Here is an 18,307-nt window from a genome sequence, read left to right on the forward strand (position 1 = left end):
ACACGCTAGCCATTGCTGTTTCTCAAAGTGCCACTCATTCATTCCCAGTTTCTCGTTCTCATGCTGAGTCATGCCCACATAAGTCTGTTCTCCCTGCAGATATTCTGCTAAAAGCTGCACTTCCCCAATCAGGCCACATTTAGACACAAATGCTAAAAATAATTAACTGTAGCACTTATCTCTCAGTGTGAGGAGCCACATCCGAATGAGGAAGAAGCCACACAAGTGGGTGACACTTTATTTTAAGTTTTAGGTTTTATTTTCTAACAGAGCGCTAGTTTACCCTAGTTTATCCTAGTTTTTTGAGGCATTTTTTCCAGGATATGATCTGATATTGTTTTATTTGGCTCATTGACGTGAAGTCTAAATGGTCATATTCAGTTTGGTGGCCCAATCAGTTTTTTTCTTTAACCCATTCACTACAATGATGTTAAAAGCCATGTTGGCATGACCCTCCAAATTTTCCACAAAGACCTTTAAGAAGGTTTCTGTTGGATCTCAGAGATTGGTGGTGCATTCACCTTCAGGGATTTAATTTATTCCCTGCTGAAAAAAAACAACTCAAGCTAGGTTTTGAAACAGCTGGTAGCTGGTTGACCAGTTCAGACCAGCTGCATACTCAACATGGTTTGACTAGCTCGAGCTATGTTTTGAAACAGCTGGTAAATTCAAGCTGGTCATAGCCGGATTTTACACCAGGGTTCATGTTCGGTAAATTCACATTTCAGCCTTTTCAGGATGTTCGATCATTCCTTTCCGGTTGAAACCATTCTTAAAATCTCTTTTACATCAAGATCTCAACTCTGGGCTCTGACAAACAAAGCGAAGCGAAAAAGGCAGCCATTTTGTTCCAGGTTCACCTCTCTGTTGTTTTTCTTCACCAGGGTTTTCATTGAGCCGAGGTTAATTAAGCGCACAGGGTTGGGTTAGCGGCTGTAATGGGGCGGACAGCAGCTCGAAGGCCGCTCTCTGAACCCCGAGCGAAGCATCTTCGCCGGAGTAAACATGTTTTCTGCTCGCACAGCCACGTCTAGTGTGCGCTGATGTCACCGCGAAGGCCAGCAAACCATATGGTAGGCTGTTGCACAGAAGCGATCCCTCTGATAACATGCCGCCCGTTTTGGTTCTCTCTCAGATCTCAGCCAAGCCGAGCCGCTGCCCGAGTCTGTCTCGTACTGTTTGACGTTTCGCCTAGTGTCTGTCTGTCACGGCAGTGAACTGTGGAATTACGCACTTACGTGTCTTGGTGCGATTTTGACTTGCGCATATTAGAACGCCGCTCGGTGAGAAGGCTGTGTACATGTGCTGTATAGAAAAGCTGGTGTCCCTGAGGTTTTTGTCAGTGCTTGTATGTCTGCTTTGAGAGACGACTCAGAGCCCAGCGGGGTAATGTGACAGCTAGCGGGGAGGAAGTTGGGGTGACTCAGAGACGGCAGCAGTGACAGCAGGACCACATCTGCCCTCTCTTTTGTCAGCACAGGTACAAAAGAATGTAAACTCCATTCGCCGCTGTTTATACGCACAAGAGCGGAAGGCTGGCATTTGTACGCAAGTGGATTTTTATCATGTTTGCCAGGCAGCCTGTCTGTGAAATTCTCCGCATTCCGATACTGGGACTTCATCCTGGGATGAAGTCATCTTCCTGGCATTGTTTTTTATTCTTTGGCTGTGAGCATAAAAGTGTTGTTCACTTATAAAGGCAGTATAGCAGTAGTCACCCTCAGGCATTCATTGGGGCTTCATGTTATGAAGTACTTTTCCTTGAAAAAATTGCGATAATAATTTCATTTATGAGGAAATGCTACTTCCCAGTTGTCTGTGGAGATGTATTGCATTTTAATTTGGGTGTTCCATTTGTGCCTTGTGTCACTATGCCACATACACCTGCATAAAGGGGTTATTTTGGCTTGTCTCCATAGTGGAACCTTTTCAATGCTTTATGGAAACCTCTGTCATAGGTATGAAATGTGAAAGCAGCCAGACAAAGAACCACTCACATTTCTACCCAACAAAGAACCCTTGTACTAGATTTCATTCCATGGAAGACATATGGTTCTTCTATGGAATGAAAGGGTTCCTTTTGGAACCATTTTTTTATGAGAGTGTATACAACCTTGGCCACATAGTCCTACAGGAGAGCATATCTGTCTGACATCAGTTGGTAGTCTATGGTTACCTCAGGTTTGAACATAACATACATTGGTATCTTTTTTCTTAATATTTATTAAGGGTGCCGATAATTCTGGAGCCCACTGTGTATGAAGCAAAGTTGGTTGCTTAAAATGAGGAAATTTATTTTGTTTAATATGCATGATTTGTGTGGATAATTAAAATAAAAAAATTTTGTTCAATGGTGCCACAATTAGAACAAAACAGTAGATTTAACATTGCTTTTCATATTCAGCCATTCATATCTGGGAGCCACTAAAAACCGATGTTTTTTTAACCAGTGTTTTCTGTATGATACCTTGAACATGTACTGTAGAGTAAATGCCCTTCCCTTTTTTAGAAACACTGGATTTTACTGTTTGCTTTGGGATTGAGTAACAAATGATGGATGGTACCAGCCATCGTCTGCTATTGTCTGTGTCGTAAGCATGGTCATAGGCGAACATTCGAGCATCAGATGTTTTTCAGCTCACGGTGTTCTGTTTGGGGTGTCTGCAGTACTCAGGAGTGGAGCGTCAGCGGAAGCCACACAGGATCAAAAGCAATGTGAAATAATTTACTGTTAATAACCCCTTTGTTATTGAGCCCCTCAAACGATGTCTGGTCCTGTTTCGGGCCTTTTTGATGGGTACCAGGTTCTTCCTGATGGACTCGCTGAAACACACGCTCAAAACTTTCCACTGTTAGGGGCAGGCCGGTAAGGACTGTGCTATGCTCAGACTTAGTCAGTTCATTTGTATGTTATAGCAATGTTGCCATTAGTCCCAGTTGAAATGCAGTCTTTAATTGTAGAATATAATTGCCTTGCTTATTCTTTTGTGAATTCTGGTGACATGTTTAACCTTTAACCTTGGGCCCTTTGTTTTCCTTTATTCTTCATTTCTGGTGCTCAATGTGGCTCGGAACGAACAGACTGACAGACCTACATTTAATCTGAAGCGCAGAATATCCTCGTGGCATTCTTGCACTTGTGAGCTTCTCGCTGCCATTTTATATAATGTATTTCCTGCATTTCAATTCAAATACATTACAGGAACTAGCTTTTAGAACCTATTGATAAACTGTATGTTAATGTTAAACCATTAGCTTCTGATTTTAGTGCGGGGACACAGGTGTGTGGATTATGGATACACATATCCATCGTGACTAAAATGCCATTCTGGGATACCCTTTTTGGTTTTGACTCCTACGAAAGATATGGTGTATGAGTGTACATCGCTTACAATTTGGAGCACATCTGTTCCGGAACAATATACGTAAGCATATTTTCCTGAGAACACATTCATGTTGATCGCTATACAATTTAGGCACAATTGATTTCTAAGTAGTGTTGTTGAATACAGTATGTGCTTTTACAAAATTATTGAAAAAACGTCAGCACATACTCTTTGGAACAATATCAGCATGTGAAACTGGGGCCGAAACAAAATAAGCCATTAACCGAATTGTGCACAAAAATTTAAAGTTTGTATCTTTATGTATTATGATTGCAGTACTGTGGATTTAGTTTTTTGTTTTCACTGTTTTTATTTTGTACATATATAGTAATTAGAAATTGTACAGCACTTTGGTTGACGGTAGTCCTTTTTGAATGTGCTTCATAAATAAATGTGACTTGACTTAACAAAAGTTCAATGGCAAATAATTTTACCGAACAAACATGTAGGCGGTTATTATCCTTCTGCTCGAGTGCCATTGACACACGCTCCATTCCTGACATCCGTGGTCACCATCATTGTGCCAGGAACGGGTCTTGTGGTCCACAAGCACAAAGCGTCCGGTAGTCCTCAACGTTCCTGTCATCACAAGACGTACCCGAAAGTAGGGTCAGGCGCAACTGTCTTTTTTCCTGGAAGAATAAGCAGCATGTCCTGTTGCGTGGGCTGGTAGCAAGTGCAAGTTGTTATTCTAGCCGCATAACTGGGCTGTGCGGCCTTCTCTGGTGAAAAAGAATCATTTGCGTTGGCTGTTATTTACACATGTACAATGTGTTCCTAACATGGAACATTTTGTTTTCAGGACTACTCTCTCACCAGTGTGTTTCAGGAGAAAAAGTTTTCCTCTTCTGTTGAAAGTCTTGTCGGATATAGTAGGGTCATGCGTACTGGGGAATTTCCCATCCCTCCCCAACTGTTTTCTTTGTTTTTTTATTTATACCAGGAACTGGTTAGATTTTCCTCAACTCTCAGGGAAGTGAGCAAAGGTTTGCCATTAAATATTTGGCTTGTCAAAAGAAAAAGGTGGTGGTCGGAACCCCAGTATCACCAGTGTGATCATCTCATAACGCACCGGAGATAGGGCAACATTATTCTGTAACACCTTTGAGACTTAAAATGGCGAGTGAGAAGAGTCCCACCTCAGAAGTGTCACATGGAGCTGCTAACAGTATCTATTAAAAAGTATTCTATTTACAGAATGTATTATATTGTATGCAAATTCCACTCTACAACACGTCTGTCCTTAATTTTCCATTTTGGCGGATTCAGCGACATCTGCGGTTACTTGTAGTCACAAACGTTCATTTCACCACTCCAGAATGTTCCATTCCAAACAATGCAAGTTAAGGACAATGCAAGGAGCACGTCAAGTGTTATTTTTCTTCAAAGATAATCCAGCAGTAGCATACTTGGAGAAAGAAGACAACCAACAATGTCATCTGACATATTGACATGTAATATTAAAAGTATATTTTCAGTCAGAGCGCCCAGTGTGTGCTTTGAAGGGCTCCCATCGCACAGTGCCCTGAATTTTCAAACAGGGACGCTCTGAGCCCGCTGAATTTTGGTTCCTTGGTGCACTCAGGCCCTCACAGAGCATATTTATGAACGCACCCATAGCTTATGTCATAGTGTAGAAGCATGATTTGAGATAAGGCTACACGGAGAATTAAAGAACAGGGTGGATGGCCCGTGACAGAGCCATTGGACTGTGTTTGTTTCCCTGCTGAAGGGCCTAAACTCATACAAGACAGAGCCACTGCAAAGGAATAAGAGGCCAGAGCAGCGTGCTTTATGCTCTTGTGCTCGCTGATAATTGTGCTCCAATGCATTCTGTGCTAGTACACTTTCACCCTTTACTACTGCAGCAACTTTTATGCTGATTTTAGGCATGAGTTCCGCCCGGAAAATTGGTGTATTGCAGGTGTTGTTTATTTTCGTAATGCAGGTGGTGTGTATTGAGACTTTCTTTTTTGCTGGCAATGGGTTAATTTTCTCACTCATCAAAACACCTGGCAAACAGGCTGCTGTGTTCATGGGTTTTTTTGTGTATTCATTGGAGTGGATCCAGAGATACAGTTCTTCTAAGGAGGGACAAAATGGATCCCGCGGTCACTGTGTAAGTGTGACAGTTCTGATGTCATTGAATGAAATCCTCAAGGGGTGGTCTGGTGAATCGGGCATTATTGGTCTTACTATTAAAAAATAAGGTTAATAAATGAGTTTCTTTTTTGTATAAGGAAAGTGTTTAAAATAACATTCATGTCATATTAATCAACGAAATGTAAGGAAGATCCAACATTGGCCACATGAGCATTGTCTGTTCCATGTACGTCTTATCTATCAAAGGCTCAGCATTTACTTATACAGGATTGGTATAGTATTTCAGCCGCCCAACCAATTATCAGCATATTTCTATCATTTGCATTCATGCACAGCAGAATTAGGTGCTTTGCTGCTGACAATCCGAGTGTGGTTTGTCTTCTGATTTCTCTCTGATTCTGCACTTTTGGAAGATCTCTTGATCAGTGGTCTTCACCCTGGTAGGAGCGGCCTGTAGCGTAGTGGTTAAGGTAAATGACTGGGACAGGTTGGGGGTTCGAATCCCAGTGTAGCCACAATAAGATCCGCGCAGCCGTTGGGCCCTTGAGCAAGGCCCTTAACCCTGCATTGCTCCAGGAGAGGATTGTCTCCTGCTTAGTCTAATCAACTGTATGTCGCTCTGGATACGAGCGTCTGCCAAATGCCAATAATGTAATGTAATGTCATGGAGAGCTACAGTGTCTGCTGGTTTTTGTTGTTACTCTACAGACCCAGTAGCTATTCAGGACCAGGGTGAAAGATGAAAAATGTTGTGATGTTATGTTAAGAAGTCTCTTTAAGAATTGAAGGGATTATTCTGTTGAACCTCTTGGGTGTTTACCTGAAGACCATTGTAAGGACAGGTTCCATCTTCTCCCATTCAATAACTAGGTCCAGTGGAGCACGTATAATATTCTACATGCTGGTTGAAAGCGCTGATGCATGTAAGTCTGGATGTTCTCCAGATACATTTATAGCCCTCTCTGTAAGAATCCTACAGATTCTGCTCTACTTTGTGTAAATCCTGTTGGAATCCGTTGTGGCACATCTCTGCAGTGGATGCAGTGCAGCAGATTATTCAAACCCCAGCCATCTGTGACAGCAGTCATCCACCACCTCCAGCCATTTCACGGGCCTGTGCAGCAACACATGGGACTCATTCCAGTCTCTTATTTTTCACCTCTTTTCTTCTTTTCCTTGCTCCTGACCCGGAAATTTTTTGGACTTCGTTATTGACGTCGACCATGTCATTTTGTCTATTAGGATATTCATAACCGACGCATCATATTATTTTGAACATGGCAGTGGCAAACCCAGCTGAGAGTGCAGGAGAGAGTTCATCCAAAAAACCATCCAAAACGTGGGAAAACCAAATAATATGGTACTTTGCATGCTGTGCAAAGATGAAACAGCAGATCACAGCAACACGACAGCCATGCACGAATACTTTAAAAGAAAGGATCCAGGAGCTGTGATGCTAGGTTATCTAGCTTTCCATTGTTATGGATATGTAGCTGTGTAACATTGTCAACATTGCTATTCTCAGACATGTCATTGAATGAGCTGTATTCAATTATAGAGTGTTGAGTTGTGTGATTTTAGTGAAATTAACCAAAAACCTGTCTGAAATCTAGCTAGAGCTCTCGTATTAATGTTAATTCAGCCATGATAACTGTTGGAATTTTTATAATGCAACAGTTACACTAACGTTACAAAGCTCTATTTCCACTGCCAAGTTCTGACGGCTCCGCTTAACATTATGCAGTTTAGTTAGTTTAATAACGTCCCTGATTTTACTCAGGCTATGTGCCATCTTTGCAGTGGTAATGGCAGACGTTCAAAATCTAACTAGTGTGCAATTAATAATTCACATTCAAAATATAAATAACTAAATAAATATGTTAATTCAACAAATTCGAATTTCAGTGTTTCCATGTTAAACCTTTACCATCACCCTAATTAAACATCTAGCCCAATGAACAAGTAGACATGTGCACACTGCGTAGTTCACAGGCGAACACAAATACAAGCATCCGCAAGTAATCTGTAATCATAGTGCAGCCCCATCATCGGATAATATCATTAATTATTTTTCAGCTTGTAGCTAAAGGCATAGATAAATTGTATATAATGAAAAACAATGTCATAGTAACTGGTGGGTGTTATATTATTTCAAGAGAATTCAATTCAAGAGGTTAGCTATAATGAGTCAATACATTAAAAGCAGTAAGACATCATAGTTCAAAAAGATGTCAATACATTTTGAAATGTTCAACTGCAAATTTAATCAATTGCCGCCCCAAGTAAATTAATAGTTTAGATTAATCGACTAATCGATAGAAAATAATCTACAGATTCATCGATAACAAAATAATCGTTAGTTGCAGCCCTATAAATGATCGACCTGTGGGTGTGCCTCTCCTCATCTGCCGCTCCTCAACCACGTCTGTAACTGATGTGGCTTTGAGCTGACGTTTGAAGGAACGAGGGCATTCCGTTCACGTAATTCACCTTTTCTCGGCCATGTCTTCACTTCTTTATCTAGCCTCTCCCGATGAGTGGCGCTCTGAGTTGAAAAAGGAGCAAGAAAAAGAAAAGCAATTGGAATGCACCCCTGGTTTCCACTTTGTGTATCCACCCTGCTGGCAGGAGAGATACTGGCATGCAATCTTTTTTTTTTTCCAAGCCACAGGGCCGTTGCTCGTGGGGTGAGAGGTGGTAATGATTCTAGGGTCCCAAAGTTTGGGGGGCCCACACCTGGAGAGGGCCCACAAAAATTCCTGTAAGATGGGGGTACAGAGCAATATTCTTTCCCCTGCCTGGCCAAAACAATGTGGACCGCTAAGTCTCTCCATCCAGTTAATTGTAACAGAGGGTCAGCTCTAAGAGCATCTGAGGTGTGCGGTGTTTGCTGAGAGTCTATTGTACCTGCATGTAACTCCTGTCCCTTAATACCTGCTCCTGAACACCTACAGTACGGTACTGCGAGCAGTGGTGGACTGAGTAAAAGTAGAAATACGCTTGGTAAAATGTCACTTGAATAAAATAAGAAGTACTCTATATAAATGTCTACTTGGGTAAATGTACAATAGTACCTTCTTTGAAATGTACTTAAGTATCAAAAGTAAGATTGCTATTTATTAACCTGACTATGACAAAATTACTTTCTGTCATGGATGGAACATGCAAGCATCTCTTAAATGCTGACACGTACTGTATGCTTCTCAAAAGACGCAATCTTCTTCCAATTTTATTAGCACCTGAAAAAAAGATAGTCGGTTCCGCTCAGCCGTGCACCTCATCGTTCTACGTACAGTAACACATTTTTATTTGCAGTTGGATTCAGTTTAACCCAGTTTAAATCAGCCGAATACAGGCAGTCGCTTTCTTGTGATAGGGGTCACCGTGGTTGTGTGCATCCAGGCTATCCAGGACCACGTGCCAGGCAAAAAGCGTGCCATAGTCCCTTCCAATGCCGGCTGCTGTAATTGGCCGGTAGATGCCTCTCCGCTGCCAATTTCTTTGAGAGAGGTGTGAAATTTGGTGTTGTGACATTGCTGTCAAAACAGCACATTTTGTCTCTGTGTTGCTTCATAGCCGGGAGTGCCCATTTACATTCACCAAAAGCCTAAAGTAAGTAAGAGCAAGCCATTTCCTTCGCTGCTTAAAAAGATGGCACGTCCTTTCCCTCAAGACTAATTGTCTTCCTGAATTCTCCATCGATGCGTTTCCTGTGTCTTTGAAGGTTCGTTCAAAAGCGCTTTTGCATTATAAGACAAATTGAAAAATAAATTGATGCCGAACGTTCATCTCCTCCACGTGTAAGTGCTTATGTTCCTCTATGGATGAGGGTTTCTGATCTTAATCGGAAACGGCCTGGTGTTGGTGCCGGTTTTTGCTTTAGTCCAGCACTAAGACACCTGACACTACTTATCAAGGTCTTGATTGAAGACCATGATTAGGTAATTACTTAAATCAATTAATTAGTGTGTTAGCGCTGGGCTAAAACAAAAAACCTGCATGAACACTAGCCCTTTTTGGATAAGGTTGGAGAACTCCGGTCCTGGAGGGCTGGTCTGCAAGCTGGTTTTTGTTCCAACCAATTACCTTAATTTATTTTTCTGACAGCTCTAGAAATTATGTTTGTTCACTCCTGTACTTGAGCACAGTACAATCTTTAGAATACACTTGCAGTCTGCAGCTGTAGCTGGTGCATATACAAACGTCTGATCAAGATATTATTTAGCGAATTATATAATTAAGAGCAGAAGTTGGCAGAAAATCCTTATGCGGATCGTCCCTGGCTGTGCACCCCTGCTCTAGAGAGTGCCGCAAAAATGTGTTGAGGCATTGCTGCATAAAAAAAATGTTACCCCGTATTTCGTCTGCTGTTCTCAGGAGCACTTTCAAATGAACTCACCTGTAACTAAACCCAGCTTTTATCAGGAGCTCACATGACGCGTGTAAAATTGACTGCAGGTGTTTTTCTTTGTCGGTGGAGGGTCTTTTTTTTCTAAAGAAAATGATTTTGTCTGTGAAAGTGAAAATGAGGCAAGCATTATCAGTATGAAAGTGGGGGGGGGGGTCTAATTGAGCCATGAGAAAGGCTTGCTGCAGTCTTTCTTGGAAAAACACAGAGCCAAATCTGGGGGGAGGGCGTGGGGGGGGGTTCTCTCATTGAGAGCCTGGGTAGCATGTGAACAGCGAGTGACCGGCGTGTGGCTCCTGGCTGGAGGGTCATCTTCCGAACGCGCGCTTCGGGAGGTGGGATGTAAACACCCTGCGACAGGGAGGCCAACAAACCGACAGCAGGGCCGTGCGTGTCAGGAATCTGAGAAGAGAGATATCTCTGGGCAAAGCTCCTTTTCCCGGAGACCCATTCGAGGTGCTCTTCTGTAGAGCGCCATCTGATTGGCTGCCAAGCCCTTCCCCCCTCCCCCCTCCTCCTCCTCCTCCCCCCTCCTCCCTCACGGAGAGAGGCTGCTAAGAGAGGGAGCAAAAGAGAGAGGCACGGCAAACTGCGTTCAGACCGCACCGCGCGCAGCACGCAGAGACTCGCTTAACCGTTACCAGCGGCTGCACGGAAACTTATCCGTTGAACGGACGGACAAACGGACAGTCGGCACAGACCCACGGACCCGGTGAGCCACCATGGGCAGGCAAGGGCACGACGCCACGGCAACCGCCAACCCCGGCACGCGCATGCAGCGTTCCCCGAGCCGCATCAGCCTGTCGGCTTCCTTCGAGGCTCTGGCCGTCTACTTCCCCTGCATGAACTCCTTCGACGAGGAGGACGGAGGTAAGGCCGCCCCGCTGACCCTACCCACCGGAACGCTAGGACGCAGGTGTTGGTCTGTCCGCGGAAAAGCGCGCGTGCGAGGTTCACCTTGTGAGGATGTCGGAGAGCGTTATTCACGCCGCTTCTGAATGTAGCTGAAGTGGCCTGGTCTTGGAGGTGGCCTGTTTATAGTCAATGCAGTTCCCCCGCACATGCAGGTGAAAAGAAAGGTTGATTATCTCCAGCAGGGGTGTCAAATCTTATCTGAAAAGGTCCAGCGTGGGTGCAGGTTTTTGTTTAGCCCGATGCTATCGTCTGGTTCTAACTAATTAACTTATCGTGGCAGGACCTTTTGGCCAAGCGAGATAAGTAGAACCAGGCGTCTTATTGCTGGGCTAAAACAAAAAGCTACACCCACACCAGCCCTTTTGAGATAAGGTTGGCCACCCCTGCTCTAAAGAACGGCTCTTCCACTGGCAGAGGAGCGTGTGCCGGGGGTGACTTGCTGCAGCGCTGAATATCCTGCAGTTTGGACTTGGGTAGATTTCACTGTGACGTATGAAAAAGGCGGATTGATTGGAGGTTATGGTTTCAGCGCAGCTCTGTGTCAGGATGCGGTCATGGTGCGCAGTAGCTAGCCGTGAGTGGCAAGCTCAATGTAAACCTTTTAAATATTTGGCCCCATGTATAGGTGTGTGGGGGGGGCTCTTATTGTGAAGGTAGATTGATTAGTGCATAGCCCCTTAGGAGACCCCTCAGCCTTGCAGAGATGGGTTGAATACAAAATGGTCTGCAGCCTGCAATGTCTGCAGAAAACAGAAATGGTCTTAGTCCTTCTTGGGCTGTTTGCTGTGGTATGGAAAATAGAGAAAAATCCTCTTTTTTGCAGCCTCTGATGCCTAACCCCCCAACCCCACCAAAGAATGCAGTCTGTATTTGCCTTTGCATTGTTCTTTAATTTTAATTTAATTTAATTTGCATACGTTAATAATGCATATCATACAATATCATTAAGCTGAGGTTTGAAACTCATCAAAGGAGAAATAAGGATGAAATTGGTTTTGTGTCACGAAACTTAATTAATTGGCGCCAATTACCTATTGTTACATATATAGTAGACTCAATTTAAATGTACACTCAATGAGCACATTATTAGGTATTTATTAGGCATATTTATTAGACTTAAGTCTTCTGCTGCTGTAGCCTATGCACTTGATGTGTTGTGTGTTCAGAGATGCTCTTCTGCACACCACTGTTGTAATGCGTAGTTATTTGCATTACTGTCACCTTCCTTTTTCACACCAATCTCTGCAAACTCTAGAGACTATATCAGGAGATCAGCCGTTTCTGAGATAGTCAAACCACCCTGTCTGGCACCAACAATCAATCATGGTCAAAGTCACTTCGATCACATTTATTCCTCATTCTGTCATTTGGATTGAAAAACCTCTTGCATTATTCTCTTTTGTTGTTGGATTTTATTTTCTGAAAAAGAAGATCTTCTTATTGAAAAGTCCCTCCGAAGTGCTTGTGGGGTCGTATGAGTGACACTGTAGCAGCAACTTGCAATAACATTATTGTTCATGCTATGAATAGGAAAAGGGGCAAATCACATCGAGTTACTCAGACTCCAAACTCATGGGTGTGAAATATAGTAATGGGCAGATCTTCGCTAATGCTAACAGCTTCTCTCCGCTCCTCCGTTAAGTGGGGCACAAGCAACTGCAGGAACAATATTCCCCAAGGCCAAAGGCACATAATTAAAGGTTAACATGTGCAAATTCTAGGCATAAATCAGCCTGCAAATTATAAGTGTGTATATGTGTGTCTGTGCATGTGAGACACATTAGCACATAGATAGAGTTACAGTAGGCATACCGTAAAAATAGATGTTAAAATACTGCACCCATTTTATACAAATGGAAGTAATGTGGCTGCATTACTTTAATCAGTGGACAACTTGTACAGTATTTCACTTCTGTAAAACACTTTCAGTGTCACTGGAAAAATACTGTCTAATATTAATTCATGAAGAATGTTATTTGGGTCAAGTCGATTAATATCCACACCCTTGTTTTTCCTTTGGATGGGGACAGGGTATTTATTTTCTAATCAGTAGCTGCACTCAAAAGAGCGTAAGTGAAAAAATACATAATTAAAATGTAATGTAATTTAAATTAACTACAAGAAGCAGGAGTTATAATTGTATGCTGTATCATACCTCTCTCTGGTGAACGGTTGCAAACTTGCCAATTGGAGGACGCAAATGCACGTTGTCCGCGGAGATGGTGCGGAAAATGGTGAGGGAGCCCATAACGAACCCAAGAATCACAGTTTAAGAAAATAAAGCTTATGTCAATAACATATGTTTTTTATGTCAATAATATATAATAATATATATATAATTTAGTTTACAGCGATTTTGCACATAATTTTTATTAAGGGTGCCAATAGTTCTGGAGCTCACGTTATGCTTGAAAGAATGATGGAGATACTTTTCAACTTTGACTGAGCGTTTTTGCCTGGAGAAGCGTTTCATCTTACTTATCTTGGAGCTTTGCTGCAGCATCATGAAACCTAACTCGTATTGCGATTTTTCTGAGATTTGTACTTTATAAAAATACAGCCTCAAACCAATTTTTGTTTGCGTTTATTGGTATGACCAGTGTAATGTCATTGAATGTTGTGCTAAATGTTGATTTTAAAAATGACCCCCAAGATCACTGACACATTTTGAGAAGAACCTGAATTCAGTAAACATAATGCGTACTAATACAAAATTCCTTTCAGAAAAAACACCTTTAATGACGCAGAACAGAAAGACTACTGTGAATGCTTGTATTGCAGGGCTGATTAGAGATGTGTTTGTCTGCATCTTCACTGTTTGTCTGCACCATCACATTGTTACTCAGTGTTAGTGTTCAGTGGAGGTAATGAGATTCATTCTCCAAAAAAAGAATCAATACAAGTTGTAATTAGACTGTATTCTTTGAAGTGCATTCTCACAAAGCAGAGGACTTCAAAAGAGTTTTTGTTTGTTCGTATGGAAGATTGAGATAATTAAGGCTGAGTTTTCTTCTGGGAAATTTTGTATTAACGTTTGAACAGAGTAGTGATTGTCCTGTAGGACTGTTCTGAAATCGTTGCGAGATCTTTTGTGATCATGGTTAATCTGAACAACACCTCTAGTGGAGGTGAAAGTCATGTGAACTCGTCTCCTTGTCCTAGCTATGAAATTATTTTCATCAGAGTAGAAATGCAAATATTCTGATGGAAAAGAATGTTATCATGGTAGAGATAACTATTTCTTCAGTCGTATTGCTTAATGGACCTGATTGGGGTGATTGTACTTGTCAACAAATGACATTACTTTTCTCTGTAAATTACATTACATGATGAATGGTTAATCTCTCTCTGAAAAAAAAGATGTTGTCTTTCATCTTGCTCTGAAAAGGTGACTACATGTTATCTGTCCATCTCGCTACACATATCTGCAAAGATTTGGCCGTTCTAAATTCAAAGTCGGCAGAAGTAATGATACGATGTCCCTGTGTTTTGTGACCTGTGTAGAAGTGTCACACCGTGGCGGTTGTCTTGCGGCGTAACCTGCGGGCCATGGCGACCCACAAGTCGTAGCGTGACGGGTTAGTGACGTAGGGATGCTCTGCGAAGCTGGAGAGCGTGACAGAGAGCCACTCGGACCCACGCGTCCTCAGAGCGCAACCGTCGCATCGATTGGCTTTGGTTGGCCAGAGGAGGAAGCCAGCTGTCACCTTGAATCAAACAACAGGGCCCATTCTAAATGCTTATTTTTCTCTTCCTTGCTCCTTTTTCTACTCGTAGCTCCACCCGTCTGGAGAGGCTAGAAAAGGAAGTGAAGATGGGAAAATTGAGAAAACGTGAATTAGTCAAATGGAATGCTCCGTCTGTTCTAGCCACGTCAGTTACAGACGTGGCAGATGGGGAGAGGTAGATCCACAGGTCGATCATTTATACGCTTTCTGAAAAATTACTTCCGCAAATATGCGCTCATGTTCTCTTGCTCAAAGGAGAGATTGGGAGTTCTTACTGTACCTTCTAGCTCCTGGAAGGAGGTTGGAATATCCTTAAAGATGGATTGATTGATTTCCGGGTCAGGAAACATTGCCTGGGTTCATGGCAATAGAAGCCCCCATACAGGCAGGTAGTGGAACTGCACCTGAATGTGCACTCTGAATAGAGTACTCACTTGTCTTTTTTGACTGAAGGGTCTTAGCCACTGTTAGTCTGCAAAATAGTTAGCAGCTTCCATTCATTTATTGTGGTAATTGCATTTTGCATTTGCATTTTTGCTCTCTTACAATAATTCTTATATGACAACCTCTCACTCTGCCGGAAGTAAAGTGGTAGCAAAGAGTGCTGTTCCCATTGTTCAAAAAGAGAAGACCTTTACGTGTTTCTCTTGCGGTAAAAATGACAATGGCAGTAAAGCCTTTTATCACTGCCGGTACTGCATCACTCGTTGTGGAAGGTCGAGAAGGTCGAGGTCACTAGCGTATCCGTGGGTAAATTCAAGGACGCCGACTGCATTCTCCTCTGAAGTGTTGTGGTTGAAGGGATAGAGTGCTAACCCTTCTCTCTCTCTGTCTCTCTATCTCTATCTCTCTCTTTCCCTTTATGTCTCTCTTTCTCTCTCTCTCTCTCACAGAAGCTGGAGGGAAAAAGTTACGGAGCACAGTCCAGAGGAGCGTGGAGACAGGGTTGGCGGTGGAGATGAGGAGCAGGATGACACGGCAGGCCAGCCGGGAATCCACTGACGGCAGCATGAACAGCTACAGCTCAGAGGGAAAGTAAGCACGCTCAGCTGCTCCCAGTACACCGTCCTGCCCCGCGTTCAACCGCTACTTGTCCTTAACTTTGACTTAGAAGTAAATGCAAGCATTTCAGTTTTTCCTCTCGCCATAAGGCTGACATTACACTGTCATACACATGACATAACAGCTGTCACAATATAGCATAACTGATGATGTCAGGTTATGTCAAATTACATAAAACTCATACTGTTATCAGTAATTTTTATGACAGTAACATCTGTGATAACATTTACCGATAATGTATGACTGTTTTATATCATTTGACAAACTGACATCATCTGTCATGCCATTTTGTGACAGCTCTTATGTCGTGGATGATAGTGTTATGTAAGCCTTATGGCGAGGGGTGTTACCATTTTTCATCACAACGCCAGGTTGGATAGATTGTTGTGATCGCTCGACTCACCAAACTGCATTTGTGGATAAGAAGTAATAATTTGGATGTTTCTTTGTTAGTCAAAGATTAAGGATAAATGGTGATTGAATCCCAGCTTCTGTCTCAGTATCCAACCTGCACATGAGAAACATAAAGATATGCTGGTCAGCCATTTTCTGAAAAACATCCAGAGCTTTGCAGTCTGCACAGAAACATCTCCATGGAAATCGAATATGGAGCCATGGCCATACAGATCCATAGGTAGAATCTCTTTAGCTAGAATTTAACTGAAATTCGGAAATTCGGAACGAATGCATATTCCACAGGAAAAAGACAACGTGTTTCTAATGTATCAAACATACTGTAAGACAAGAACCATGACTTGGGTGTTGATCAGATGTTTAGTACATTATGTGCCGCTAAGCTTCCCCCAGACAGTAACCAATGGCTACCTCCCCCACAGCCTAATCTTTCCTGGTGTGAGGCTGTCTGCCGACAGCCAGTTCAGCGACTTCCTGGATGGGCTAGGCCCCGCCCAGCTCGTTGGACGGCAGACGTTGGCCACGCCGCCTATGGGTAAGGGCATCATTGTCATCATCAGCAATAGGTGTATCTTCAACATTACAATAACTTGTTTTTATCAAAATATTAGGATTGGAATCTTATATCACAACACCCTCTATAGCAACCCCAAGGCCCAAGGAGTCCCTTCAGAATTGGTTCTCCTTTATGTGAAACTTAGCCTGCATGCAGTATTATGCAAATTAAAAGATATAAACAGCACTTTTCACACTCTCCAGCTTGAAAGCTGACCAGGCCCTTATAGTGCGATGGGGAAATGCATAGTCACACTTCTGTATTTTCACACACTGGCTATTAAAAATACCTTCAGAAGACAGCTCAGAGTTATAGAAGTCTCTGAATATTAAGTCTCTGACAGTGTAATTTTGCATTAGTTACACTGGCTTCAATTAAAACTGAGAAAAGTAAATAATAATAATAACAATAATAATATTTTGTATTCAGTGACATTTGGTTTGGTTTTTAGGTGACATCCAGATTGGGATGATGGAGAAAAAAGGAGCTCTGGAGGTGGAGGTGATTCGGGCCCGTGGTCTTGTGGGGAAGCATGGAAACAAGCAACTGCCAGGTGAGCTCAGTTCACCAATCACATCAGAGGAGACTGCGCTCAGCCAATCGCAGTCCAGGAAAAACAATGATGTCACAGCTGTTTCTAAATGGTAAATGGTTGGCATTTATATAGCGCCTTTATCCAAAGCGCTGTACAATTGATGCTTCTCATTCACCCATTCATACACTCACTCACACACCGATGGCAATTGGCTGCCATGTAAGGTGCCGACCAGCTCGTCAGGAGCATTTGGGGGTTAAGTGTCTTGCTCAGGGACACTTTGACACAGCCCAGGTGGGGGATTGAACCGGCAACCCTCCGACTGCCAGATGACTGCTCTTACTGCCTGAGCCATGTCGCCCCAATGTTTCTATTAGCATCGTAGCCCCCTGGGCTTTCAGAATCACATATTTTCATATTTATACAGACAGTAGGTTTGGCATAATTGAGAAGATAAATTCTCCCCTCAGCGGTTTTGTTTTAGCCTATTGGAGCCATTAGGAAAATATTGTTATTTCAAATATGGGGGTGGGGGGGGGGCAGCATATAGTCTAGTGGCTCAGGTGCTTGACTGGGAGCTTGAAGGTTTGTGGTTCAGACCTCAGTGTAGCCTCAATAAGGTCAGTGTAGCTGTTAGACCCTTGAGCAAGGCCCTTAACCCCACATTGCTCTGGGGGGGGACTGGCCCCGGCTTAGTCAAATCAACAAGTCATTTTGGATTAAAGCGTCAGCTGAATAACCGTAATGTCACTGTAACTTGTAACACAACTTTTCTTTCTTTTTCGAAGCGCCCTACGTTAAAGTGTACCTGTTGGAGAACGGAGCCTGCATCGCCAAAAAGAAAACTAAAGTAGCACGAAAAACACTGGACCCGCTATACCAGCAGCAGCTCCATTTTGTGGAGAGCCCGGGAGGAAAGGTTTTACAGGTACTGTTCTTCAAATTTCACGTGTAAACATAAACACTGATTAACTAGGACGGAAGGCTTGGGCCTGCATTCTATCAACATTTGCCCTTTTATTTGTATTATGTATGTGTTAATACAGTGTATGTACATACTGGATATGTTTCTTTAAATATGGATTCAAATTTCAAATTCAGTTCAAATTTATTCGAAGTGCATCATCACCAACATAGGTCTCAAAACACTTTACGATGAAAACAGTACATAAAAATGAAATATTTACCAACTTTACATTT

General features: G+C 42.6%; 1 protein-coding gene across 5 annotated transcripts in view; it reads left to right on the forward strand.

Moving 5' to 3' along the window:
* rims2a (regulating synaptic membrane exocytosis 2a) overlaps nt 1–18,307 on the forward strand; it is a 247,373-nt gene that overhangs the window by 228,560 nt on the left and 506 nt on the right. For 4 of the 5 annotated variants that reach the window (XM_061216000.1, XM_061216002.1, XM_061216003.1 and 1 more), the window contains 4 exons: nt 15,434–15,575; nt 16,439–16,551; nt 17,024–17,125; nt 17,896–18,035. In XM_061216000.1, coding sequence (XP_061071984.1) covers nt 15,434–15,575; nt 16,439–16,551; nt 17,024–17,125; nt 17,896–18,035 — 497 coding nt within the window. Of the gene's footprint in view, nt 1–10,549; nt 10,768–15,433; nt 15,576–16,438; nt 16,552–17,023; nt 17,126–17,895; nt 18,036–18,307 lie in introns of those variants that run through there. The other variant, XM_061216004.1, reaches the window with a different exon arrangement.

The sequence above is a fragment of the Conger conger genome, chromosome 1 (assembly GCF_963514075.1).
Source record: "Conger conger chromosome 1, fConCon1.1, whole genome shotgun sequence".
NCBI lineage: Eukaryota > Metazoa > Chordata > Actinopteri > Anguilliformes > Congridae > Conger > Conger conger.